General features: G+C 46.2%; 2 protein-coding genes across 2 annotated transcripts; both read left to right on the top strand.

Annotated features, from left to right (window-relative positions):
• The first annotated feature begins 687 nt into the window (after positions 1-687).
• Positions 688-22392, top strand: lars1b (leucyl-tRNA synthetase 1b). Its single transcript, XM_010871103.3, has 32 exons — positions 688-793; positions 1251-1372; positions 1833-1920; positions 2037-2117; positions 4479-4616; positions 4742-4903; positions 5172-5284; positions 5369-5432; positions 5516-5583; positions 6366-6591; positions 8738-8825; positions 9330-9406; positions 9510-9563; positions 9667-9807; positions 9936-10013; positions 10174-10259; positions 10487-10552; positions 10680-10762; positions 11222-11360; positions 12279-12491; positions 13299-13356; positions 14954-15017; positions 15137-15320; positions 15432-15522; positions 15602-15742; positions 15970-16110; positions 19083-19193; positions 19627-19737; positions 20022-20126; positions 20797-20892; positions 21216-21348; positions 21569-22392. The coding sequence occupies exons 1-32, from the start codon at positions 788-790 to the stop codon at positions 21772-21774; spliced, it is 3534 nt and encodes a 1177-aa protein (XP_010869405.2). The 5' UTR covers positions 688-787; the 3' UTR covers positions 21775-22392.
• A 101-nt stretch (positions 22393-22493) lies between these two features.
• On the top strand, positions 22494-25113 carry plac8l1 (PLAC8 like 1). Its single transcript, XM_010871104.3, has 5 exons — positions 22494-23163; positions 23455-23607; positions 23825-24069; positions 24304-24440; positions 24789-25113. The coding sequence occupies exons 2-5, from the start codon at positions 23573-23575 to the stop codon at positions 24918-24920; spliced, it is 549 nt and encodes a 182-aa protein (XP_010869406.1). The 5' UTR covers positions 22494-23163; positions 23455-23572; the 3' UTR covers positions 24921-25113.
• Positions 25114-26281: the final 1168 nt, after the last annotated feature.

Here is a 26281-nt window from a genome sequence, read left to right as displayed (position 1 = left end):
GTGTTGAAAGATTATCTTTTTGCCAATCAGTCAAATATGGCAATTTGTATTTTGTACTTTGGTGCCAGATTACTGCAAGATGCTGAAATTGCATTTGATTAGATGTCAGAATCATACTGCACTCAAGTAACAAAAGGAAGGGGGTGATTTCAGCAATACCGTTTCTTTCAGTGCCCTTTACTGTTCTCCCTACCTATCCCTTCATCCCCATCCTGTCATTGTTTTACCTCTTATGGGTTTTCCTACCACTCGTATTTGGACACTGAACCTTTTTGTCAACAAGTTTGTAGTTTTGGTTTTAAGGATGCAGGTAAAGTAATAATAATAAACAAATAATAATGATAATAATAATGACAAAAAAGTTTAAATAAACATACATATATATATCAACATGAGTACATATCCATGATCACAGTAAACACATACAGATAATAATAACAGAAAATAAGTAAATATACAAACATTTGTAATAATATTATAAACAACAGGGCTCCTCCCCAATCCCCATCATCCTCCCCCATCCTGTCCCGCAAAAACAATTAAGAAAAATAAAATCCATACACTGTGCATATATAAACTATGTTTCCACCGATGTCACTGTATCTTCGGCTGCAGCTGACGTATAATCTGAAACGTACAGTCCCACTACATTCCCCAGAATTCTTCGCGGTATGAATGAGTTGTCCCTAACCACTGATGTCATCAGTAAAGTGCCGATGCCGGTGGCGTGGGTTATCTTTTCTTGACAGTCTATCCGTTTTTACAGTCTGTGTTTTGGAATATCTAAATGACGGTTCGTCATGTTCACTTATTGTGTTGTGAATGTATAATGTTTTTCAGGTTTAATACTATTAATATTAATAGAATGCAGAGATTGCCAAGCTGTTTGTTAGCTAGCACTTATCCAATACTAATGGCTAATTCAGCTAACTAGCTGGTTAGCTTAGCTAAGAAACGTCACTAGCAGGGATGAATTCATGTGCTAGCTACTAATAGTTTAAAGGGGGATAGTTGACAGAGTTGTTAGGACTCTTCTAACAAGTCAGTTTTAAACGTAGTGTATTAGCTATGTGTTTTTTGTTGTCAAAAACGGGTAATGTGGTGAGTTAAACATTTTAAACAGCTCACTGTTGGGGTGGTTTGTTAAATGCTGACGCAAGTGGACAGAGCCTCTCTTTGGATGACGTTTAATGATGTCGATCGTCTTCAATCTTAATGAGTTATACTGTACCTCATACTTTTTTTTTTAGGAGCGAAAGGGAACAGCGAAGTTGGACTTCCTCAGAAAGATAGAGGAGGAAATCCAACAGAAATGGGAGAAGGAAAAAACATTTGATTGTGATGCGCCCACCACTATTGGGGAAAGCACAAAGTAAGTCAACTGGTACTGTTATTATCGTCAATTCTACATTCGTTTAACACTCAAAACTACATAACATTAGAATTTGAGAAATGTGTCCCTTGAATATACAGCTCCGGAAAAAATGAAGAGACCACTGCACCTTTTTCTTTCCTTTCCAAAAAAGTTGAAAAGGAAGGTTTTGAGTGTGGAACAGAAGCGTTCAATTTGCAGTGGCCTCTTAATTTTAACACTTCTGTTCCTCACTCAAAACCTTCCCTTTCAACTTATTTGGAAAGGAAAGCATAAGGTGCAGATCTCTTCATTTTTTCCGGAGCTGTATTGCTCCTATAATTTATACCACAAGTAGCCCCTTTAACACCAAATGTATAGCCATGGCCACTCTATGTGTAAATGAACATTTTGACTAAAGACCATTCTGATTCAGACATATCCTAACAAATTTCTCAAATTTCTACCCTCTCTTCAACAGCAAAAACAAGTATTTTGTCACTTTCCCCTACCCTTACATGAATGGAAGGCTGCATCTCGGTCATACCTTCTGCCTTTCGAAGTGCGAGGTAAGGTTTATATGCTGTAGATTTAATAAATGTTAAACTGTTATTTGGTTTATGTCAATCTTTGAACATTTATTTTAAGCAACGGCTGACTTGTGTGTGTGTGTTTTTTGTTGTAGTTTGCTGTTGGTTTCCAGCGTTTGAAAGGGAAGCAATGCCTGTTTCCATTCGGGCTGCATTGCACAGGAATGCCCATCAAAGTGAGTAACTCAAAATGTCTTTCTTGCTGTGTGCATCATGGGCATCTTTTATGAATAGCCCTGGATCTTTTATGAATAGCCCTGGATCTTTTATGAATAGCCCCGGATCTCAAATTGTGTGTGTGTATATAAATGTGTGTGTGTGTGTGTATATAAATGTGTGTGTGTGTGTGTGTGTGTATGTGTGTATATATATATATAATATATATATATATATATATATATATATATATATATATATATATATATATATATATATATATATATATATATATATATATATAATATATATATAATATATATATATATATATATATATATATATTTTTTTTTTTTTTTTTTTGCCGGACCACGCAAGCGGAGCCGGCCAAGAAGAGCAAATGTCTCTTACTGACTGAGTGACCGACTGACTACCCCTTGTTAAATAGCGTAGTGGTTAGGGAAGCGGACCATAGGTCCCAAGTTCATATCTCCTCACAGGCGAAGCAAAGTACGCATTATGAATTATTCCGTATAGACTCGCTGGGTAAAACCGTTAGTATCTACATTTTAGCCTGAAATAAAACAGTTTACTGTTATATTGCGACTGTTTCTGGTGGATTTTTGAAGAACGTATCTGTGCATGTGTTTTGGGTCAGGATAGACAAACACATTTGCTGGCTTAACATACAGTAGTTACGTTATAGTAAGCCTTAACTGAAACTATATATGGTTATATTGCGACTGTTTCTGGCATGGAAAAGTTCATCCTCCGTCTCGCTAGAAATTGCTCAATTCCTATGATTATTCCTAGGAGGTTAGTAGATACTAGTAAGCCTATTACTGGCTAATAAGCTGTTAAAACGGCCAGTGGCAAAATAAATACAGTTCATAGACGCTATGGTGGAGGTAAACTTAATAAAACATTTTAGTCAGTTTAACACAATGCTCACTGGAGTCTAGCGACTGCTGAAACGTGTAATGCTGTGGCGTAGTGGTTAAAGAAAGTGCCTCTCATGTGGAAGACCAAAGTTCGAATCTATTGAGAGCAATGCCATTTATTAATTATTTATGGTAGATTCCATGATTCTCTCGTCTTTTCACTAGATGAAATAGTTAGTTATCGTCTTCTTTATTGATAGTTATTGTATAAATGTCATTCACGAATGAAAGAAAAAAGTATGTTGTTTTGCCATGAAAGAATAAGATACGTTCTTATGCCATGAAATGAAATAGCTTTGGCAGACTCGCTAGCAATTGCTAGATTCTTAAGACTATTCCAGTAAGTTAGTAGATACCGGTAAATCTTATTACTGGCTAATATGCTGTTAAAACGGCCAGTGGCAAACGCCGTACATAGCCACTATTTGTGGTGGAGGTAAACTTAGTAAGAAACGTTAGTCAGTTTAACAGTATCAATGTCATTAACAAATGGACAATTAGCTGTTAAAATGGCCAGTGGCAAAAGAGGACTTGTTTCATGATAGAGACGAGGCTATACTGACACCCAGCAACTCCATGGTGTAGTGGTTAACAACACAGCCTTTCACGTGGGCGACTCGGGTTCGAATCTTGAGATGGCAACACTTTCTATTGTGGGCCAGCTGAACTAGGCTTGCCTGGTTTAATATTTTTATTACAAAGGGAATAGTGAAAATATAGCCCCTGATCTATTCATATGTAATTCCGATAATGCGTTAAAACTCTTAGAAAATATATCGTTGATTAAAAAACACAAATGTTTTGGGTCCTCTGTGTGTCTTTGAAGCAGCTGATCTGTGCACTTTTTTGAACGTGCGTATTTTGTGTGACCCCGCCGAGAGTGAGTGAGTGCAGAGATTACAGGGCTGATTGTTATTGGCATCTGATTCTGGCAGCAAATTTTTAGAGCGGAAAAATCTAATCAAAAATCAATCTAAATAATAATTTTTCCTGGTTTATCATCTTCACTATAATTATATTCGTATTTGTATGCAATTTATTAGGAGTTGATTTTGGAATCTGTTTGCCTGCTTAAAAATAATAATTCCGATTATCAAAGGCTGGAGTCTGGCAAGTGAATGGCACGATTGTGTCAGTCAACACAAATCTACAAGCGCTCATACCACACACCTTCCCCTGCCTTTTACTCTTTTAAGACAATACACGTTTACAATTCAAATGTCCAGCTGTGTGTCTCAAATTGGTCAATCAAACTATACAATGTACATTGTTCTGATCACGCCTCTATTAAAAGCGAGTATTCTTAAAATATCCCAATTCCACTCTAGAGTCTATTACTTTTGTTTGTCTAGAGTCTGGGGGTGGTTAAGCCCAGAATGTATTGTGATCCTAGCAACGTATCTGGTCACCACAGGCTTTTAACCAACTGTTTGTCCACAGGCCTGTGCTGACAAGCTGAAGAGGGAGATGGAGGTTTACGGCAACCCACCTCAGTTTCCCGACGAAGAGGAGGAAGAGGAGGAAAAGCCCAAGTTTGCGGATGAGTTCGTCATCAAGGACAAATCTAAGGGCAAAAAGGTCCAACTTTGATGCTGTTATTAATCTGTCTATCCTCACCGGTATTCATATGCTTGGGGGAATCTGTTCAAATGTATACCCAGTGTATAAACAATTTCAATATGGTGTGTATGTGTGATCTTCAGAGCAAGGCAATGGCAAAGGCTGGAGGGTCTAAGTTCCAGTGGGACATTATGAAGTCTCTCGGCTTGAGCGACCAGGAGATTGTGCCATTTGCCGACGCCGAGCACTGGTTGGAGTACTTCCCTCCCCTTGCCGTGAGCGACTTGAAGATGATGGGTGTTAAGGTCAGTGATATTTACCAGGAACCTGGGATTTTTGGTTTGTCAAATAGTGAGAAATATGGGGTTACTGTAGATATACCATTTGTATAAACAATGTCTGAATCCTGACAAGAACTTGAATTTCAGTTAAACTGATTCCATGTTAAATTTAAATGTATGGGTCTCGATTTAAGGTTCCAACCTGAGTGTACATTTCGACAACCTTGCTTGCGTGTACTTTGAGTGAGTCTTTCCGGTGCTCTCCGTGTTCTGAAGCCTGACCATTTCACAGGTGGACTGGCGTCGCTCCTTCATCACCACTGACGTGAACCCTTTCTACGACTCCTTTGTGAGGTGGCAGTTTGTCACCCTTAAAGAGAGGAAGAAAATAAAGTTTGGTAAAAGGTAATGCTGCCGGGAATGGTTATGAATGTTGTAACCGTCGGCCGTGTTACGTTACTACATTATTGTTCCCTGGCGTTTATGCAGGTATACCATTTACTCACCCAAAGATGGACAGCCGTGTATGGACCACGACAGGCAGTCTGGGGAGGTATGGCGTCCTGAACACCTCTCACTGAGTTCTGTCCGTGTGTTGTGTGACTTCAGCTCGATAATAAACATTTTACGTTCTAGGGTGTTGGACCACAGGAATATACCCTCATCAAGATGAAGGTGGTCCGACCCTACCCTGCGAAATTAAGGTAATACTCTATATTACCCCAACATTCTGCGGTTTGTTGGAAGAATGCATCGGTCGGTTTCTGGGAGTCGGTTTTGGGCCGATACTGGAAGTCTATGTAATGAGCCAATGTCATGGCGCAGATTGACCTAACAATGTGCCCCAAACCTGAGAGCTGTTGATGTTGGGGAGACCGGGAACATGCGTCAGCTACGGTAATGCCTGCAGTCAGGGATTACATGTGAAACCGACACCTTGCAAAGCAAGAGTCTCAATGGATGGGAGTAGAGAAGCTACGTAACTAAAGCAAAAAGCCAGCCCGCTAATAGAGAATACAACTATTTAACTGTGTGTTTACTGTATCTAACTCCCTTCAGATAATTGCAGATGGAAATGAAAGGTGTAACGTGAAAAGAGTTGCTTCTGGATTTTGCCGTAATAATTTGTGGCTGTTTTGAAACACTCACTTTAAGTCTTTACAGTTCAATCATGTTTATGTTTCTTTGATTTTTGCGAAGTCATGGGTCGGGGTCCTCAGCTTTTTCGCATCTTTAGGAGTTAGCAGGCCCTCGGGGTTCAGTCCTCAGGATAGGTATCTATACTGAAGAAGTGGCGCATTCCTGTTTTGTAGCATGTGACTCAGAATAGTGTCATATCGGTGATCTAACCAATCGAAAGTGTGTTGGGACGTTAGCTTCACGTTGGTTGACATGCTAACAGATCGCAGCAGATTTTATCAGGTTTCCGTGTGAGCGTACAGCAATGTTCATGCACTCTTCTGATCAGTCTTGTCCTCACGTGCAGCACCCTCACAGGCAGGAACATCTTCCTGGTGGCGGCGACGCTCAGGCCAGAGACCATGTTTGGCCAGACTAACTGCTGGGTCCATCCGGACATCAAATACGTTGCCTTCGAGTTGGCAAGTGGAGAAGTGTTCATCAGTACACGCCGGTCTGCCAGAAACATGTCTTACCAGGGCTTCACCAAGGAGAACGGCAAGGTCCCGGTGATCATGGATGTTCTGGGAAAGGTGTGGACATTTAGCCTCTCTACAGTCTCTCACACACACACACACACACACACACACAGGTTAATTATCTGTCACTGCAACAGAGTTCTGTCATATAGATGCTTGGGATGTCTTGGTTGAAATCAGTGTACAGCCGTCATTCAAAAATCCTCAGGGTTGTGGTTGTGGCACTTCCTTCGCCAGACTGCTGTGAGAACCTAACGTCGACATGCTGCTTCTAGCCGTTTAGCTTCCTTGGCTTACAGTCTGCTCTCCCTATGTTAGGCGTGAACCATTGGTACTCTGCTTCGCAGGACACGAGACCGCCCACCTTTCCTGTCTTCTAACCGCCTGAGCTATACAAAATATACCAATTTCTCAGTCAGAAACGTTTCAATCGAGCTGCGACCTGTAACTCTGTTACACATTTCCCATAGAACCTCTCACTCGCTTGGCTCTCTCTCTCTGATAACTCTAATTCTTTCAATCACTGTGTTTTTTAAACTCAGGGTCAACAATGGTGGTCCACTGGGACTAGAAAAAACCATGGTAATCTGCCCATTTTCACTAAAGCGTTTAATATTGCACTAGCTTAGCTGTAAAACATGAGATGGGTAAAATAATAAATATTTTATAATTTATTTTATTCAACCCCACTGATAACCCCACATTTTTCCTATCCAGTTTTGAGACAAATGGCCATGCAGGCCAGGTGAATTAATTCCGCAACAGTTCAAGTTTAATATCATAGATACCGGGGTGCCCACTCCTGCTCCTGGAGAACTACTGTCCTGTCGGTCTTCTCTCCAACCCCAGGTGACACTAACTTGATCAAGTTCTTCATCCAACTAATTAATAGAATCAGTTGTGCTAAATTAGGGTTGGAATGAAAACCTACAGGATGGTAGCTCTCCAGGAGCAGGAGTGAGCACCCCTGGCATAGCATAACAAAAACCATCCCCGCAGTAACGTAGTATAACACAACCATCCCGCGGTAACGTAGTATAACACAACCATCCCCGCGGTAACGTAGTATAACACAACCATCCCCGCAGTAACGTAGTATAACACAACCATCCCCGCAGTAACGTAGTATAACACAACCATCCCTGCAGTAACGTAGTATAACACAACCATCCCCGCGGTAACGTAGTATAACACAACCATCCCCGCGGTAACGTAGTATAACACAACCATCCCCACGGTAACGTAATATAACACAACCATTCCCGCGGTAACGTAATATAACACAACCACCCCTGCGGTAACGTAGTATAACACAACCATCCCTGCAGTAATGTAATATAACACAACCATCCCCGCAGTAACGTAGTATAACACAACCATCCCCGCAGTAACGTAGTATAACACAACCATCCCTGCAGAAACGTAGTATAACACAACCATCCCCGCAGTAACGTAGTATAACACAACCATCCCCGCAGTAACGTAGTATAACACAACCATCCCCGCAGTAACGTAGTATAACACAACCATCCCCGCAGTAACGTAGTATAACAAAAACCATCCCCGCAGTAACGTAGTATAACACAACCATCCCCGCAGTAACGTAGTATAACACAACCATCCCTGCAGTAACGTAGTATAACACAACCATCCCCGCGGTAACGTAGTATAACAAAAACCATCCCTGCAGTAACGTAGTATAACACAACCATCCCTGCAGTAACGTAGTATAACACAACCATCCCCGCGGTAACGTAGTATAACACAACCATCCCTGCGGTAACGTAGTATAACACAACCATCCCTGCGGTAACGTAGTACAACACAACCATCCCTGCGGTAACGTAGTATAACAAAAAACACCACTGAATTCAGTTGTAATGCTAATTCTCCAGAGACACCCCTCAGAGTCCTGGGGATTTGCATTTTGATCTTTTCAAGTTTTTGTAAATAAACTACAGTGTCGTTTTGAATGAGTAGGCACATTTTTATAGAAACAAAGTATATCCTCGACTTGGCCACAAACTCACAAATAATGGATGCATAGACAGCTTCTCTGCCCACTGAACTAAATTTGCTGGTCAAGTCAAGCAGCTTCTATCTCTTAACCATGCAAGCAGGCACACACATCACGTGTCAGACACACCCACACATCAGACACACCCACAGAGCGTTAAATGGCTTCTCTTCCTCTCTGCAGGACATCCTTGGATGTGCTCTGAGTGCCCCTCTGACATCTTACCAGACCATCTATGCCCTCCCCATGCTCACTATCAAGGAGGACAAAGGTATTGGAATAGTGTCTTAATAATGCCCTGGTCACAATACAGCACTTCAACTGTAACCATCCTCAGTTCCAGCACAATGAGACAGGGCTTGAGGCATTCCTCCTCCTCCTCTTGAATCCTGAAAAGGGAAAGTGAGGGGAGGCACAAGTAATTGAGGAGCACAATGAACATGGGGGGGGGGGGGGGGGGTTGGGCACAAAGAAGGCAGTTCCTGATGTTGTCCCTGGGGGGGAGGATGCTGCCCACATTGCACTCTGATTGCCTCTTTTGCTTCGAGTCATGACAGTGACTTTACATCTGCATCAAAGTGCTACTGAGATGAAGTGTCCGAATGGAGATTCGGTAACTATAGCTCATCCTCCATGTTGGGTTTAGCACGTGTACTTCTCTGAGGAAACAGCTGTGGCAGTTCATCGGCCTCACTGTAGTCACTGATGTAGTTGGTTGTGTGTCTTTGTGTGACTTTGGTTTCTCTCCTTTGTAACCCCCACCCCACTTTCCCAGGCACTGGAATTGTCACAAGTGTGCCGTCCGATGCACCAGATGACATCGCGGCCCTCAGGGATATCAAAAAGAAACAGGTGACGCTTTTAACGTGCCACCAACGGTTTAGTTTGTCCTTGTTTTACCCTCGGTGAATGTGCTCTGGTCAGTGACTGGAGAATCCTTGTATTCCGATTGTAGGCGCTGAGAGAGAAATATGGAATCGAGGACAAGATGGTCTTACCTTTCGAGCCGGTGAGCTGGAGTCCCGCCGACACCCATTGTGTCCTCAGAGGTCAGAGGTCAGGTAGTGTGGGTTAGTCTGATTCCCCCTGGTCTCTCCCCCCACCTCCCCCAGGTACCCATTATTGACATCCCCGGTTATGGGAACATGTCTGCTCCTCTGGTGTGTGACGAGTTGAAGATCCAGAGCCAGAATGACCGTGAGAAGCTGGCGGAGGCCAAGGAGAAGGTCTACCTCAAGGGTTTCTATGAAGGGGTGAGTCCTTACGTCAGCTACGCATGTCAGCAGTTTCTTGGGAAGTTTATCAGCCACACAAAACAGCGTATTCTACAGGAGACATCACAGTCCCTGGTTTTTCTAAATGACCCGTCTTTATTTTGAAGATCATGCTGGTTGACGCCTACAAGGGTCAGAGGGTGCAGGATGTGAAGAAACCCATCCAGAAGATGATGGTGGAGAAGGTACCATGCCAGCCAGTGATGGGACACCTTTACTGCGGTTCTGTTTGTGCTCCTGTTGTTTGTTTATGCCGTGGTTTGTCCGCTGGCACGGCCCGCTGTCTTTGTTGCTGGATGTGTTCCCTTGACGATGACCCAGTTCTAACCTGCGCCCCCGTTCCAGGGCCAGGCTTTGATCTACATGGAGCCGGAGAAGCAGGTGATGTCGCGCTCGGCAGACGAGTGCGTGGTGGCACTCTGCGACCAGTGGTGAGCGGATTGGCCTAATGGAAACTGCTGAGAGCAAGTCTGGAAATCCACTCTGAATATCGGTTCACTGTATACAGTGATGAAGCGGGACTGTGTTCAGTGTGGATTCCTGGCTATCTGACCTCATAGACATGTACAGAATGTATTTGACCAAACACATAGCTATTTATTATAGAGACTGAATGTTACTGAAAGTTCCTGGACGTGTGTGGTGTCCTCTCTTACAGGTATCTGGATTATGGGGATAAGGAGTGGAAGCAGCTGGCCGTGGAATGCCTGAAGCCAATGGAGACGTGAGTGGTCGTGCTGTCTCCCAGCCAGCTCCTTGTTAAAGAAAGTGTCTGTCCCAAACTTTCAAAGATGTTTTCGTCTTTGGAAAGACGTTTACACAGGGCTTGCTCTTTGTGTTTGACCCGTCAGGTTCTGTGATGAGACCAGGAAGAACTTTGAGGCCACTTTGGACTGGCTCCAGGAGCATGCCTGCTCGCGTACCTACGGGCTGGGTGAGGAGGAAGTTGGGGATGTGGGGATGCTGGGCCGCATGTGCTTTTTTTCCTGAGGATGTTGTCCTGACCAACCGCTGTGCATAGTTGTGGCTATGACAGACAGTCTGTGACAGAAGCCCTGGGGAGTGTCAGGGACCTCCCACCGGCCAAGGACACACCGTTTCAGAGCATCACCAGGAACCATTTTGAGGCGTTGGGAGAACTTTGGGGATGGTTGTATATGTGTAGTGTTTGCATGAACTTTAGAGGGAGACATAGACCAGAATGTGGAAGTGTGTTTTCATCGGGCATGTGCTGCAGGCTAAGACACCTTTACAATTCAGCGGTGGAGGCCGCATCGTTAAACCACGGCAGCGATGGTGTTATGTCTGTAACCTGACTGCTCACGTTGATTCATTTCATTGTTTCTGTTTTCTGTTTTTTTCTTCTTTTTTTTTGGTGTGCTTGTTGCCATAGGAACACGGTTGCCATGGGACCAGCAGTGGCTGATCGAATCCCTGTCTGACTCCACTATTTACATGGCCTACTACACAGTGGCTCACTTCCTCCAGGGGGGCGTGCTCAATGGACAGGGGCCCTCGCCTCTAGGGATCAAGTAAGCGCCACTCTATTCCCGTGAGCCGTATAGGGCCGACACACGCAGAACAAGGACCACACGTTGTTACTGGAGCATTTGCAAATGTAAAATGATGGAGTTTTTCAAACCTGCGTACATTTTTTTTTTTAGCACAGGCCACAACATTGTGGCAGGAGTATGAAGCGTCTTGTTACCGTCCCTAAAAACAAGCACAGGTAGTGCCGTTGATCACTTGGAACAGGTGTGTGACTGGAAAAGCACATGAATGCTGCACACAAAATCAGACACACATTTTGTTTATTTGCTCATAATGGTAAATTACAGGGAAATAACAACTGGATGCAAAAATAAATTCAGGTTAGCAGAGCAAATCTCAATTTAATTGTGTATCATCATACTTAAAACATGATTTATATTAAATGAAGAGTGTGTGTAAATCTCTAAGGCCTCCCTGCAGCGGCAATAGAAAAGAGCTGAAGTTAGCCAAGGGAAGTCCCTTTTCCAATCGGCGTTATATCTGGAAACGTTCCCTTTTGTTTTGTATGGGCGTCTATGCACACATGACTTTTAAATCGCACGATAAGACTACCACCACATAGTAGATTAGCGATGTGACATCGATTCTCCGCGCACACACCTTCACACAAACTCTGTTGCGCGTGCACACACACCCACACGTGTAAAACACTCTCACGGTTGCTACTGCGGTAAATTAATTCATTGCACACAGTGATTTTTTTTTTTATCATAGCATGTGCAGCGTAAATGTGGCTCTGTACAGTCCTGAAGTGGATGCATGTTCTGTAGGGATTTTGAAGTGCTAGATCCCTACAACTGCTTGTGCATTCAGTTACAGACCCCAGTCTGTTTGCTGCCCATCTTGCCGACTCTCACTCTGTCGCTCTCCCTCTCTGTTGTTTTTCCTCCCTCCCTCAGGCCAGAGCAGATGACCAGGGAGGTGTGGGATTTCATCTTCTTTAAAAGCTCTCCCTTCCCCAAGACCGACATCCCCAAGGAGCACCTGCAGAGGCTGAGGAGAGAGTTTGAGTACTGGTACCCAGTAGACGCACGTGTGTCTGGCAAGGACCTGGTGCCCAACCACTTGTCCTATTACCTGTACAACCACGTGGCCATGTGGCCCGGCGACAGGTGAGAGAAGCCGGTGGGCAACCAGGGGATGTTTCTGACGTTCATTAGGAGTTACTTTGGCCTTTGTTTTGTGCTGAGTTTAATGAGCATGGAAAATGCCGAGGTGTGTTTCTGTCAATGACTTGATTGGTGTTTGAAGCGTATTTACAATATTTACCTACGTATCACTCAGAGGACGTGGTTTTGGGCCTACCTTGGGGTTTGGTCTAGTGTCATTTAACAAAGTGTCATACAACACTCTTGTCACTTTTGGGGTTTGGGCTTTGGGGGTGATTTTAGCGTTGTTATTCTGTGTGTGGACAATAAATCAAAATGTCGTTTGGGGACTTCTGTGCCCAATCGCTCTCTAGATTTTCATGTCTCATACGGAATAAAAAGCCTGTAAAGAATAGTTCCAGTAAATAAATAATGCTAAATAGGCTTTGTAAAACTAAATTGTGTAATTTGTTCTCCTTGTTATACCATAAAAGGCTATGTACTTGAACATTAGCTGAAACCATTTATTTCTAGTGTAGTATTAGCAGCGCTGCACATTATAATGCGGTCAAACCTGTTATGAGCCTAATGGCAGTCCTTTACACGGTCAAAGCCGTTATAAGCCTAGGGGCAGTCCGTTACACGGTCAAAGCCGCAATAAGCCTAGTGGCAGTCCGCTACACGGTCAAACCTGTTATAAGCCTAGTGACAGACCGTTACATGGTCAAAGCCGTTATAAGCCTAGTGGCAGTCGGCTACACGGTCAAACTCGTTATGGCTGCAGCCACTCATAGGATTTGAAGAAGGCTATGTTTATCTTTGTGTACACAGTGGAAAATGGCCCCAGGCAGTCCGAGCCAATGGTCACCTCTTATTGAATTCTGAAAAGGTATGTTCTCTCCATTACCATCTCATAACAAGGATTTGTTTACCAAAAACACGGTCAAGGTTACCGCTGCATTGAATTTGCCTCTTTCTGTTTGTTGTGTCTGTCTCTCTATCTGTGTGTGTTTCGCTCTGCTTTTGTGTGTGTTTTTCGCTCTGCTTTTGTGTGTGTTTTTCGCTCTGCTTGTGTGTGTGTGTGTGTGTGTGTGTTTCGCTCTGCTTTTGTGTGTGTGTTTCGCTCTGCTTGTGTGTGTGTGTTTCGCTCTGCTTGTGTGTGTGTGTTTCGCTCTGCTTGTGTGTGTGTGTGTGTTTTGCTCTGCTTGTGTGTGTGTGTGTGTTTTGCTCTGCTTGTGTGTGTGTGTGTTTCGCTCTGCTTGTGTCTGGGTGTGTGTGTTTCGCTCTGCTTGTGTCTGGGTGTGTGTGTTTCGCTCTGCTTGTGTGTGTGTGTGTTTCGCTCTGCTTGTGTCTGTGTGTGTGTGTGTTTCGCTCTGCTTGTGTCTGTGTGTGTGTGTGTTTCGCTCTGCTTGTGTCTGTGTGTGTGTGTGTTTCGCTCTGCTTGTGTCTGTGTGTGTGTGTGTGTTTCGCTCTGCTTGTGTCTGTGTGTGTGTGTGTGTGTGTGTTTCGCTCTGCTTGTTGTCTGTGTGTGTGTGTTTCGCTCTGCTTGTGTCTGTGTGTGTGTGTGTGTGTGTGTGTGTGTTTCGCTCTGCTTGTTGTCTGTGTGTGTGTGTTTCGCTCTGCTTGTTGTCTGTGTGTGTGTGTTTCGCTCTGCTTGTTGTCTGTGTGTGTGTGTTTCGCTCTGCTTGTTGTCTGTGTGTGTGTTTTGCTCTGCTTGTGTCTGTGTATATGTGTGTGTTTCGCTCTGTGTATGTGTGTGTTTCGCTCTGTGTATGTGTGTGTGTGTGTCGCTCTGCTTGTGTGTGTGTGTGTCGCTCTGCTTGTGTGTGTCGCTCTGCTTGTGTGTGTGTGTGTCGCTCTGCTTGTGTGTGTGTGTGTCGCTCTGCTTGTGTGTGTGTGTGTCGCTCTGCTTGTGTGTGTGTGTCGCTCTGCTTGTGTGTGTGTGTGTGTGTCGCTCTGCTTGTGTGTGTGTGTGTGTCGCTCTGCTTGTGTGTGTGTGTGTGTCGCTCTGCTTGTGTGTGTGTGTGTGTCGCTCTGCTTGTGTGTGTGTGTGTCGCTCTGCTTGTGTGTGTGTGTCGCTCTGCTTGTGTGTGTGTGTGTCGCTCTGCTTGTGTGTGTGTGTGTCGCTCTGCTTGTGTGTGTGTGTGTCACTCTGCTTGTGTGTGTGTCACTCTGCTTGTGTGTGTGTCACTCTGCTTGTGTGTGTGTCGCTCAGCTTGTGTGTGTGTGTGTGTGTGTCTCTCTCTTCTTGTGTGTGTGTGTCTCCTTGTGTGCGTCTCCTTGTGTGTGTGTGTGTGTGTGTGTGTGTCTCTGCGAGTGTGTGTGTGTGTCTGTCTGTCTCTCTCTGCCTGTGTGCACAAGCTGGTCTGTGTGTTTGTTTGTCTGTGTGTTTGTTTGTTTGTGTGTTTGTTTGTTTGTGTGTATGCATGCACTACTGGAGGTGAGAGAGCGGTCATCATACTCCTTACGGTCTCTGTGTTCAACAGATGTCCAAATCCACAGGAAACTTCCTGACTTTACGCGAAGCCATCAGCAAGTTCTCTGCCGACGGTAGGCTTTCCAGACTCCTGAGTACCGCCACCTCTTTACCCAGGAAACGTAATGAGGGCAACCGCCCTTGTCTCCCCGGATGGAATTACCACAAGTCTTACCGTATTGTCTCTGCCCAGGCATGCGCATGGCACTGGCGGACGCCGGGGACACGGTGGAAGATGCCAACTTTGTGGAGGCCATGGCGGACGCCGGCATCCTCCGTCTGTACACCTGGGTGGAGTGGGTCAAGGAGATGATAGCCAATCAGAACAACCTGAGGACCGGGCCGGCCAACACCTTCAATGACCGCGTGTTCGCCAGGTACTTTGTGACTCGCCGTCATGTCACGGACGTGAGCCGGTCGTTCCCCGGCACGGAGGAATGTCTGAGCTCAGCACAGTTTCTAAGATGTTGCCTTGTTTTCCCGCTCAGTGAGATGAATGCAGGCATCGTTAAGACGGAGCTGCACTACGAGAGGATGATGTACAAGGAAGCGTTAAAAAGCGGCTTCTTCGAGTTCCAGGTAACAATCTGAATGGTTAGGGCAGTGTGTTGGGTGTTTCCCGAGTGACGAGACTCAAAGTGTGTCCTTATCCGTGCAGGCGGCCAAGGATAAATACCGGGAGCTGGCCATCGAGGGGATGCACCGGGACCTGGTTTTCCAGTTCATTGAGAAGCAGACCCTGCTGCTGGCTCCTATCTGCCCACATCTATGCGAATACACTTGGGGCCTCCTGGGCAAGGTGAGCAGGGGCTGTGATGCTCATAGGATTTAGGAGGACTGTTATTGGTCAGCAACACTGCAGTCACCCACTAGAACCGTTTCAGGAGCACAAAAAGTGACTGTTAAAGTTTAACCCTGACAGGTTTATAAAAATAGACTTGTCTTAAATTAACCTTGCGGTTTAACTGCTTGCTAACTGGCTAGCTTCTGTATACTAGTAATATCCTAATTATTCTGTCTCCTCAGACTGACTCTCTGATGAAGGCCTTGTGGCCCGTGGCAGGCCCAGTGGACGAGGTGCTAATCAGGTCTTCCCAATATGTCATGGAGACAGCCCATGACCTGAGAATACGTCTCAAGGCCTACCTGGCACCCCCCAAGAGCAAGGTAAGGCGTAGCTACCTGTAGCCCTCTAAGAGCAAGGTCAGACGTAGCTCCCTATAGCCCTCTAATAGCAAGGTCAGACGTAGCTACCTGTAGTCCTCTAAAAGCAAGGTTAGACATAGCTACATGTACAAACTTTTGAGCACAACTGTATATCAGCTTATTTGACATCCCATTCAAAAACCATGGACATTAATACAAGTTGCCCCCCCCCCCCTTTTGGAACTATAACAGCTGCCACTCTTCTGGGAAGGCTTCTCTTCTGGGAGGACTATATTTTCGGGTGTCTCTGGGGGAATTTGTACCCATTCAGGCAAAATAGCATTTGTGAGCCCTCTAGCAAGGTCAGACCTAGCTACCTGCAGCCCCCCCAAGAATAAGGTCAGACCTAGCTACCTGCGGTCCCCCCCAAAATAAGGTCAGACCTAGCTACCTGCGGTCCCCCCAAGAATAAGGTCAGACCTAGCTACCTGCAGCCCCCCCAAAAATAAGGTCAGACCTAGCTACCTGCAGCGCCCCCAAGAATAAGGTCAGACCTAGCTACCTGCAGCGCCCCCAAGAATAAGGTCAGACCTAGCTACCTGCGGCCTTCCAAGTGCAAGTTAACACCAAGCAACATAGCGCTGGAAGAGCAAGGTAACATTCATTCTCAGTTCTCAGAGATTTTGTGGGCAGAAAGCCAAGTTAGAATGCGCTGTTTTATTGCAGTCACAATTCATTTCAACCAGTAACGACAATAGCGCAAATTAAAATGAGTTTGTTAGTGCTGTAATGAAGCTGAACTAGGGGCTTGTTTACATTACAAGAGAGGGAATAAAACGCCAGATACCTTTATCATAAGTTTTCATAGCGTTTGACTTTACACTGGTGTGTTTGAGCCACGTACCACGCAGGATTCCGGCCGTCAGTCGTAGGAAAATCATGCCGTGTGTGTGTGTCACGATTCCGTCCTCACCCCTGCAAGGGGGGGGGGGGGGGTGCTCTACTGAAAATGTGGCGCACACATAACAAAACAATCTACTGTCCTGTTCAAAATGTCTCTGAAAATGTGGCGCATTGAATACAGTCCCTAGAAAATGGACCATTGTTGGTAGTGTTGATGAAGAGGCTTTCTGTTGGATGGAATGTACTGGGTTCTGCAGAGACTGAAATCCAGTATCTTAATTTAATCCCCCGAAATACCAAGCAGCCTTGGTTACAGGCATATGTCCTCAGCGCTCATGACCCAAGGACGGTCAGCTCGAAAGGTTTTGTATGTTCCTGTAGCGCCGCCGAAACCAATGAGCTGTCACTCCAAATGGATTGAAAGTGGTTGCAGTACTACACAGAGGTCTTCTCTGCATACTTCAATCGTTTTGACAGTCCCATCTCATTGATATGTAGCAGTGGTCATGTCACACTGTCAAATCCTGTGGGCTCTGGATTTGCTACCCTGTTCATGTGTTGTTGGAGTTTTTCAGGTGGAGATCTGTATGGTACATTTTGTTTCTGTTTTGACCCTGTGTTTCCCTCATCTAGTGCCTGGAGGCAGCAAGGAGCCCAGAGATCATATCGCTCATGTATGGTCCCATTTGTTGCCACGGGTTTAGTTGGCAACACAAAGCTGTATTCTGGCGGCCTTGACAGATGGCTTTTGATTAACTAATGTTTATATTTTCTGGTGTATCAAGCCGAGACATTAAACCTTTATTCAATAGGAGTCATAAAAACATGCGATTACACATTCCCTTTGAGCACGATAGTTAGTGACCATCAGTGAGAGCAGCTCAACTTCAAAGGGACCTATTTAGAGACCATTAGCCTAGCTGTAGCCTCCCGCCAGAGGGACTAAACAGCATATTTAATATATGGCTCTCTCACACACATACACACACACACACAGCCCCTCCTCAGAGAGAAGGGGGGAAAGAGGAACTTGGCGAAGTGTCCTGCTCTGTGACTAGAAAAGAGTCGACAGCTGTCATGTAAAATGAGTTCACGGATGCCCAGCTCCACTTGGCACTGAGACTAGTTCATACACAGTAGCTTTTAGAGGGGGACAATGCATGCTCCTCTGCCAGTTTTTGGGAGGGGTGGGGTCTTATGTAATGAAGCGGAGTGCGGGCTTTGCCGCATTAACTGGAGAGAGACTTTTCTCAGTCATGTTAGCCCAAGTGCTGTGGTAATGGGTGTCAGGCCATATCACCACCTCCTGGGCTGACAGCCATTTCAGCGCAGCTAACCAGCTACCTCAGCCGTTGTATGAGACTGGCGTGACGCTAGCCGGCAGACTGACCCAGCTTTGTTCTTTTCTGTCTGTCTCTCCATCTGGATCTCTCTGGCTGTCTGTATCTCTCTCTCTCTCTCTCTGTCTGTATCTCCATCTGGGTCTCTCTGGCTGTCTGGATCTCTCTGGCTGTCTGTATCTCTCTCTCTCTCTGTCTGTATCTCCATCTGGGTCTCTCTGGCTGTCTGTCTCTCCATCTAGATATCTCTGTCTGTCTCTCCATCTGGATATCTCTGTCTGTCTCTCCATCTGGATATCTCTGTCTGTCTCTCCATCTGGATATCTCTGTCTGTCTCTCCATCTGGATCTCTCTGTCTGTCTCTCCATCTGGATATCTCTGTCTGTCTCTCCATCTGGATCTCTCTGTCTCTCTGTATCTCTCTCTCTGTCTGTATCTCTCTCTGTCTGTACCTCTCTCTCTCTCTCAATCTGGATCTCTCTGTCTGTATCTCTGTCTGTCTCTCCATCTGGATCTCTCTGTCTCTCTGGCTGTCTGTATCTCTCTCTCTGTCTGTCTCTCCATCTGGATCTCTCTGTATCACTGTCTGTCTCTCCATCTGGATCTCTCTGTCTGTATCTCTGTCTGTCTCTCCATCTCTCTCTGTCTGTATCTCTCTCTCTCTCTGTCTGTCTCTCCATCTGGATCTCTCTGTCTGTATCTCTGTTTTTCTCTCCATATGAATCTCTCTCTGTCCCACTCCCTCCACAGAAAGGTGATGTGAAGCCCCCACCCAAGCCCTCCCACTGCACCATCTACGTGGCCAAGACGTACCCCTCCTGGCAGCACAGCGCCCTCTCTCTGCTGGGGAAGCATTTCAAGGTGAGTGCCCCCCCCTTTCCCTGTGATCTGCCCGTTAGGCAGTCAGACAAGGCAAGCAGGAATGAACCTGACTGGGCTGGGTTTGAGGACCTAAATGTTGAATGGAAAGGGAATGTGTTCACTCTGCCAACCTCCTTCTCATCTTGGCTCTCCCAGCTATTGGCAAACAAAAAAAGCTTCTATGATTGGTCAAAATGCACAAAATATTTGTGGGGAAAAAAAGAGAGTAATTGAGCTGTAACGTTTTAGTAACAAAACACCGTTATATACGTTCTGCAATGGGCTTGGTCCAGCTGTTTCTTCCCGTTTCGCGGAGGACTGGCTGCCGAATGGAAGCTGTGAATCACCCGGAGGCTGAGAATGTGCAGCCGACGACCTGGAATCCCCCTGATCATAGACTCTGACAGTCTCCCGTGTGTGTGTGTGTCCCCAGAACAACAAGGGCTCTCTGCCTGATAACAAGGTCATTGCCATGGAGCTGGGCGCCCTGCCGGAGCTCAAGAAGTACATGAAGAGAGTGATGCCTTTTGTTGCCATGATCAAGGTGAGGCTGAGGACGGGAGGGCTGGGCCCTCTCCACTCCCCTGGTTCCTGGACTTGGGGGGGGTCAGTACAGCACAACACTTCAGTGGTCCAGATCTTTGCATGTTGTATAGTTGTAGGTAAGATTGTGCCAGAGAGATCAGCTGCTGTATCTGTATCTAAGAAATATTCCAAGCCAGGTGATTGGCTGTGTTTGGACTCTGTTGCATTTTGTGTTTGTATCAAATCAATTGCCGTGAAAGTGACGGCTCCCAGGCTAACTGATCTTGGCGTCGTGTTTCTCAGGAGAACCTGGAGAAGAATGGTTCTAGGGTTCTGGACCTGGAGCTGGAGTTTGATGAGCGCGCTGTGCTGCAGGAGAACATCGTTTATCTTACCAACTCTCTGGAGGTACGCTGAACAATGCTCCGCTAACCCACTGTAATTCTCTAAATCCTGCTCCCTGGTAACCACTGGAACAAGTACATGCATCCATCAAGCCTTTTGCGGTTAAACACCTTCGTTCCTCTGGACTCCTCCACCGGTTTGCCTGGAGCGAATATATTGTCCTCCAGAGTTAAATGCAGCTGTTTGTCCATCTGCTTAAGAGCACGATTGTTCATCAACCCTGTGTTTTTACCAATCTAACTAATCTCCCATCCTGTTGGTTATCAAAGCTAACTGCCCACTGGAGTATTGTAATCACTCCCATATTGAGCCGAGTGATTTATCCAGGCTGGGTATGTTTATGTGGGGCCATTCACTAGCACCCCAGGCCTGTCCTACTGTAACGAGCTTGTATTGCCCCCTCTAACCCGTCTCAATTATACTGAAACAACAGCCATTGCCTTGAATGTGTAATGAGGGTTGCTTTGCTGCAGCAACAAACTCACACCAGGATTTAGATGTCCCCCCCCATTCCCCACTGCAGGAATTCACAACACTACTGTGCATGTCACACTGACCCCATCAAATATTAAACTACTGGGCTAATGGCTTCTCCCCATCTCACTCTCAATCTCTGTCCGACTCCTCCTCTCTCATTGTCTCCCTTCTTCCTCTCTCCTCCTTTTGTCCCCAGCTTGATCAGATAGATGTGCTGTTTGCATCCGAGGCAGATGACAAAATAAAGGAGGACTGTTGCCCGGGGAAACCATTTAGTGTCTTCAGATCGGAGGTAGCCTTTTGTTTGAGCTGTCGTCCTGTCACAAAGGCCTGTCTGTCCGACCTGTCACAAAGGCCTGTCTGTCCGACCTGTCACAAAGACCTGTCTGTTGTTTCATTGTTACCAGTTCTGTTTGATCAGCGCTCTGGCGAAACAGGCTGATTTTAGATGCTGTTTGCCATACTATCATGTAGTTACATCAGCATAGTTTTACTAGTAATGTGTTCAGTCGGTCCTTATCTCAATGTGCACTTTGAAAGGGACGGTAAATAACTCTGCGTTGTTTCTGATCATGTGGCTGGGCTGTCAGTGAGCTGTGTGTTCATGTCCCCCAGCCTGGTGTGGCAGTGTCCCTGGTCAACCCCCAACCATCCAACGGCCTCTTCACCACCATCATTGACATCCGACAGGGCGACAGCGCGGCCAGCATCGTCCGCAGACTATCGAAAGTCAACAGATTCATTAAAGGTACCATTAGGCCTCCCACAGACCTTAACTGCCTTTCTGTCGATGCTGTGTGATTAGACCGTATCTCGTAACGTTATTCATTTTAGTTTAGTTTTTCCCCCCTGTTGTTTTCAAGATGTGAACTGTTTAAGGCTTGCAGTAGTTGTTCACAACCTTTGATTTCAAACGGATTCAGATTCCATTAGTATTTATCCTGGTCAAACCCTCTGTACCCCTGCAGACCTGTCCAAAGTGAAGCTGATGCGCTTCGAGGACCCGGTGCTGGGTCCTCGTCGGGTGCCCATCCTGGGGAGGGAGGAGCAGGGCAAGGTCACAGTCACGGACAAATCCTCGTTCAGCATCAGCCTGGCCGACAGGAAGGTCTTCATGACAGACAATGGCCTTAGTGTTGATGTAGGAGACACCCTGGTCTACCTGATACAATAGAGTACAGGTCTGGGTACCGTTTCTATACTTTCACAAGCAGTCCTTTTTCCCTCTTCTTGGGAATATAAGTGATTACCTCAAGGAAGGCAGGAAGGATGCTTGTTAGCAGTATTTGAACAGGGTCCCATGTGTGGCAGAGGGACAAGACCGCGTTTCCCTGCTGTGGATATTACTCTGACAGACAGTTCTATGTACAGCCAGACAGCAGTCTTGCCTTTAACTTTTCTATTGAAGTGGTTAAAAATTGGAACGTGTTTCACTCATCTTACATGAAATGCAATGATGTTGTTACCAGCGGTTCAGTGTGTCGTAGCGTGGTCATCTAGTAGTCAGCGAGTAAAGTGTCTGAAGCAGAACTGTGCAGCTCTCTGGCTACTGTGTTTCCACCAGATCTGACCCTTATATTTTGTGTTTGTATGTGGAGTAGTTCACTGCGCAGGCTTCTTCTAAATATGTACCTTCAGCAGTGCTCTTCGTTAGGTCCTTGAACTCCCACATAGAGTTATTCCCACATTGTTTTTCTTCCTCAGGCATAATTGTTGCAGGCTGTCTATGGTGTAAATTCATTGTACAAGGGAAATCAACACGTTTTCTAAAATAAAATGAACATTTGGCATATTTAGGTTGTCTTTCCTTTTGTTTTCATTCTCATTTCAATGCTGCAGCTGACCAGTTGGGTGGGATGGCTACACTAACGCCTAGTCATGGAGGAAAATACATGTCTACATATCATTGGATGTATCATTTTGACGAAATTGCAATATTTTACAGTCTGTGACAAAAACTATTTTCTTTTGAAGACATTTTGGTTTTTTCTGTGACTGTAATGTTTTATCATGGCTGTCTTTTGTCCATCTTAAGCAGCCACATGATGTTCATTATGTCTGGAAACCCTAATAAAATCAAAACATATCGTAAGGCCACACAAAGATCGCCATTATAAGTTGTGAGTTTCCTGGCAATTTCCAGCCCTAAACAACAATGCAACACAAAAAAACATTTCTGACTGTAGCAAATCTACTGGGATATGAACACTGCCTATTGATTCAGTCAAACGGTTGAAACCCTCCACTTCTGTTTCTGTAAAAAGCTACACAGCACACCGCCTCCTTCTCACGCTCACCCAGCAGGAAGTGTTCTCGGCTCTACAGAGAAACCAAGTGTTTTGTGGGCCTTCCCCAGCCAATTGTCACTCAGGCCCCATGCACCACAAAAGGAGATGTGATCAGGTGGACGTGTGCAGAGCCTGTGTTAACAGGAAACGCTTTAAGACCACACCGATGTGCGCATAGACGTTCACCGAGCCTCTCCTGCCTCGTCAGACGCTCTCATCCTTGGTCTTCTCCACGGGACAAGACAGTCGTGTGTTTCTGGTGCCTGTAATTGAAGGTATGTGGCTCTTTTTCTTAAGCAGTGGACATGCTGTCTCTGTCTGTCTGGCCTGTGTTTGTGTGTTCGTTTCCAGCGAGGTGCCCTTTCAGTTCAGGGTCATGAACCCACAGGCTCTTCACCCTGGCCACAGTGGTATTCGCCAGTTCTATTAGACGCTTCATTCTTGAACGGGTCAGCTCCGTGTTCTGTTGCCGTTTGCTGTGCTAGCGTGCTCAGCGCCTCTGTGACACGAGGCCCGTTATGAGACCCTAGAAGAGGACCACAGAATGTGTTATCTCCTCAGAGCAGCCGCTCGCCGGGCCGCTGAGCTCCAGTCCTATCTGAAGGAGCACACCCTGTCGGCGGGAAGCCCAGCCCATCCCTCCTCCCTCCCTTCCCTGACAGGGAGCAGTGAGCCGCAGTCAGAATGGATGACACCACATCCACGGTCTCCTCTGAGAAGTAAGTGTTCGGCCCTTATCAGTAGAGATCAGCGCCGTTGGCCGTCCGTTGCATGTTGCCCGGCATGTCCTCAATGTTTCCAGGTGTTCTGTTGCATTTTTCTTTTCAATTCTACCCTGCGCGAGTCGCACTGCAGCGCTCGCTGAGCCTGAGCTCGGCTCTACACTTTGAAGGCAGCTACACCCCCTGTACGTCCTGTTTGTTTGGTTTACCTCAGACGCGTGGCAACCGGCACCTGCGCGGCGAGGCGGCAGCACCCGGGTGACGAGGAAGCCGTGGGCTGGGACATTGGAACAGGAAGCGCCGGCTGGAACCCACGCGGTGCCGACGGCGCTGCGACCGACCTCCCCGTTGTCACGCAGCCCGGCCTGGGGGTGACCACCACCACGGTGACTACCATCACCCAGACGGGAGGGGACTGGAGCAGCGGCCTCTTCGACGTGTTCGGGGACCGGACCACATGTGAGGCGACCCGGCCCTGCTGCACGCCCCCACTCACACTTCCAGCTCACTGCTCTGTATGGGTGGGCAGCCCACCCGCTCTCTACCATTTTGAGCGAATCGTAAACATGAAGATTGGGTAGAGGGATATACCCTGGCAGTCTGTCAGTACACGCGGGTTGTTAGACATTCAGAGTGGAGAGGTATGCTGATCGTTTCCCCCAAAGCTCTGTGTCACTCTTCCGTCCCTCCTAGGTCTGCTGGGTGCCTTTGTGCCCTGCTGCCTGGACCTAGCGCTGGCCCACCAGTATGGAGAGTGTCTGTGCCTGCCTCTGCTCCCCGGCTCCACGCTGGCCATGCGGGTGGGCATCCGGGAGAGGTACAAGATACGGGTGAGGATGACTACGTTGCAGCCAGGCCAGTTAGTGGGTGTTATTAGAATGTACCAAAGACCGGCTGATGTCGTGTGGAACCAACACAGTGTTCGCTCAGAGCAACTTGGTGTCAATGTAGGTTTCAGTGTTTGTTATTTTTTCCAGGGTAACCCAGTTATTTTCTGTGGCATGCCACTGACAGTTGGTCTATGATATGTTATTTAAGGTCTCAGTAAACCACAATGCCAGCCAGTGTTTTCTGTAGCCAGATAGATTATACCTTCCTTGCCTGAGAACAGATATGACCCGGCCACCTGTTCTTTTGCGTATGTGTATGGATGTGTGTGGATGTGGTTGGATGTGTAGGGCAGCATCTGTGAGGACTGGACCACAGTGTACTGCTGCTACCCCCTGGCCGTCTGTCAGATGATCCGAGAGACGAAGAGGAGGATGAAGAGCCAGACTTACCAGGTGTCTACTGCGCTGCAGTGCTCCTGACAGCATGGCGTGTCCTGTCACAGGTGTTTGGGGTGGCAATCGTAAGCACCTGTGGAGGGGGGAGGGTTCATCATGCTACGGGTCCCCGTTAGGTTCAAACCTGCTACGGGGGCCCATTAAGTTCCGTCCTAGGGTTTTTTGAGGTCATTTCTGTTGTGTGCCTGGATATGCAAAATAAACAACTTGTAAGGAAGATGCATTTTAAGTGTATTATTTATTATTTTGGGGAATTTCAGTATAGGCTTGGTGGTTCAGTGTTGCACATCTACATGTTTGTAACTCTAATTCTAGCCTGGCTTACAAAACGCTTTGTGTAGGCTCCGCCACTAAATAATAAAACCTGTTTGCATGTTTGCATTATTGTTTTATTATTCTGTGTCAGACCCTACCCTGTGGCTGACTGAAAATCCTGTTGATCTAATAGTGCACAAGCCTCTTCTGAACCTGAAATGCCAGCCTACACCAGGATGTGAAAATGTCATTAACTCACGAGGCTGGGATGTATCCCAAGGCTCAATATGCAATTTACTAACTGCTACTGATGTGCCACACCTGCTGTGGATCGTTTAATTCGGCATCAATCGTCCAAATGCAGGACATTTTGAAAGTGTCTCAGGCACATTGAACGGAGTTAGTGGGTGCATAACAGGCAAAGTATCCAGGTCTGCCACAGGCAAATTCGGTCACTCCAGGCCCTTGTTTGGGATTGGTACGAGTAGAAGAACGCACCGGATGCAATTTCAAAATCTGATCATGCATCACCAGTTTGTCTCTAATGTCAGATGGTCAACTGCCAGTTAGCCCTGTCAATGTTCACATTGGCACTGCGTCTACATTTGGAGTGATCATGGCTGATTACCAACCAATCGGTGGTCAGCTTCAGGGTGTCCCAATATTTGTATTTCTTTTGTCATACTCACCGGGAAGTCATTGGAACACGGCAAAGGCCACGCAAACTTGTGTAGAAAAGTAGCTTTAAAGCTGTAATGTTATGTGAATTCATTCAAAACCCAAGACATAATTGCCAGAGTCTTAATAGTAGATGTCTGTTTTGCTGCTGTGAAATATGAGTGGAAGAGTTAAAAAGAAAATAGAACAGCAAAATGTGCCACTGAAATGTTTTCATGTGAGACGGGGGGGGGGGGGGGGCTCCCCTCCCTGATTTAACTTAGGGCCCCAAAAAGCTATAGCTGCCTCTAAAATAATCTTTGTCTGTTAATCTACATATAACCCTTTCTATACACTTTGACCTTGAATTAAACGTGCACGAATGAGCTGGCTGGCGCCTGACAGTATGGAAACATAGTGTCATCATTTCAGGGGACTCCATCATCCACCCTTGATCAGCATCATGCCCTCAT

The sequence above is a fragment of the Esox lucius genome, chromosome 7, assembly GCF_011004845.1.
Source record: "Esox lucius isolate fEsoLuc1 chromosome 7, fEsoLuc1.pri, whole genome shotgun sequence".
Taxonomy (NCBI): domain Eukaryota; kingdom Metazoa; phylum Chordata; class Actinopteri; order Esociformes; family Esocidae; genus Esox; species Esox lucius.
The sequence above is the reverse complement of the archived record's forward strand: the minus strand, read 5'-3'. Positions and strand labels throughout refer to the sequence as shown.

What these genes read in the sequence shown, in the direction of transcription:
- lars1b (XM_010871103.3), top strand. An exon ending in TCATGGATGTTCTGGGAAAG is followed by an intron (nt 6,592 to 8,737) that starts GTGTGGACATTT and finishes TCCTCTCTGCAG; the next exon opens with GACATCCTTGGATGTGCTCT. An exon ending in TGCTGGGGAAGCATTTCAAG is followed by an intron (nt 19,194 to 19,626) that starts GTGAGTGCCCCC and finishes GTGTGTCCCCAG; the next exon opens with AACAACAAGGGCTCTCTGCC.
- plac8l1 (XM_010871104.3), top strand. Translation starts at nt 23,573, where the DNA reads ATGGATGACACCACATCCACGGTCTCCTCTGAGAA. An exon ending in GTTCGGGGACCGGACCACAT is followed by an intron (nt 24,070 to 24,303) that starts GTGAGGCGACCC and finishes CGTCCCTCCTAG; the next exon opens with GTCTGCTGGGTGCCTTTGTG. An exon ending in GGGAGAGGTACAAGATACGG is followed by an intron (nt 24,441 to 24,788) that starts GTGAGGATGACT and finishes TTGGATGTGTAG; the next exon opens with GGCAGCATCTGTGAGGACTG.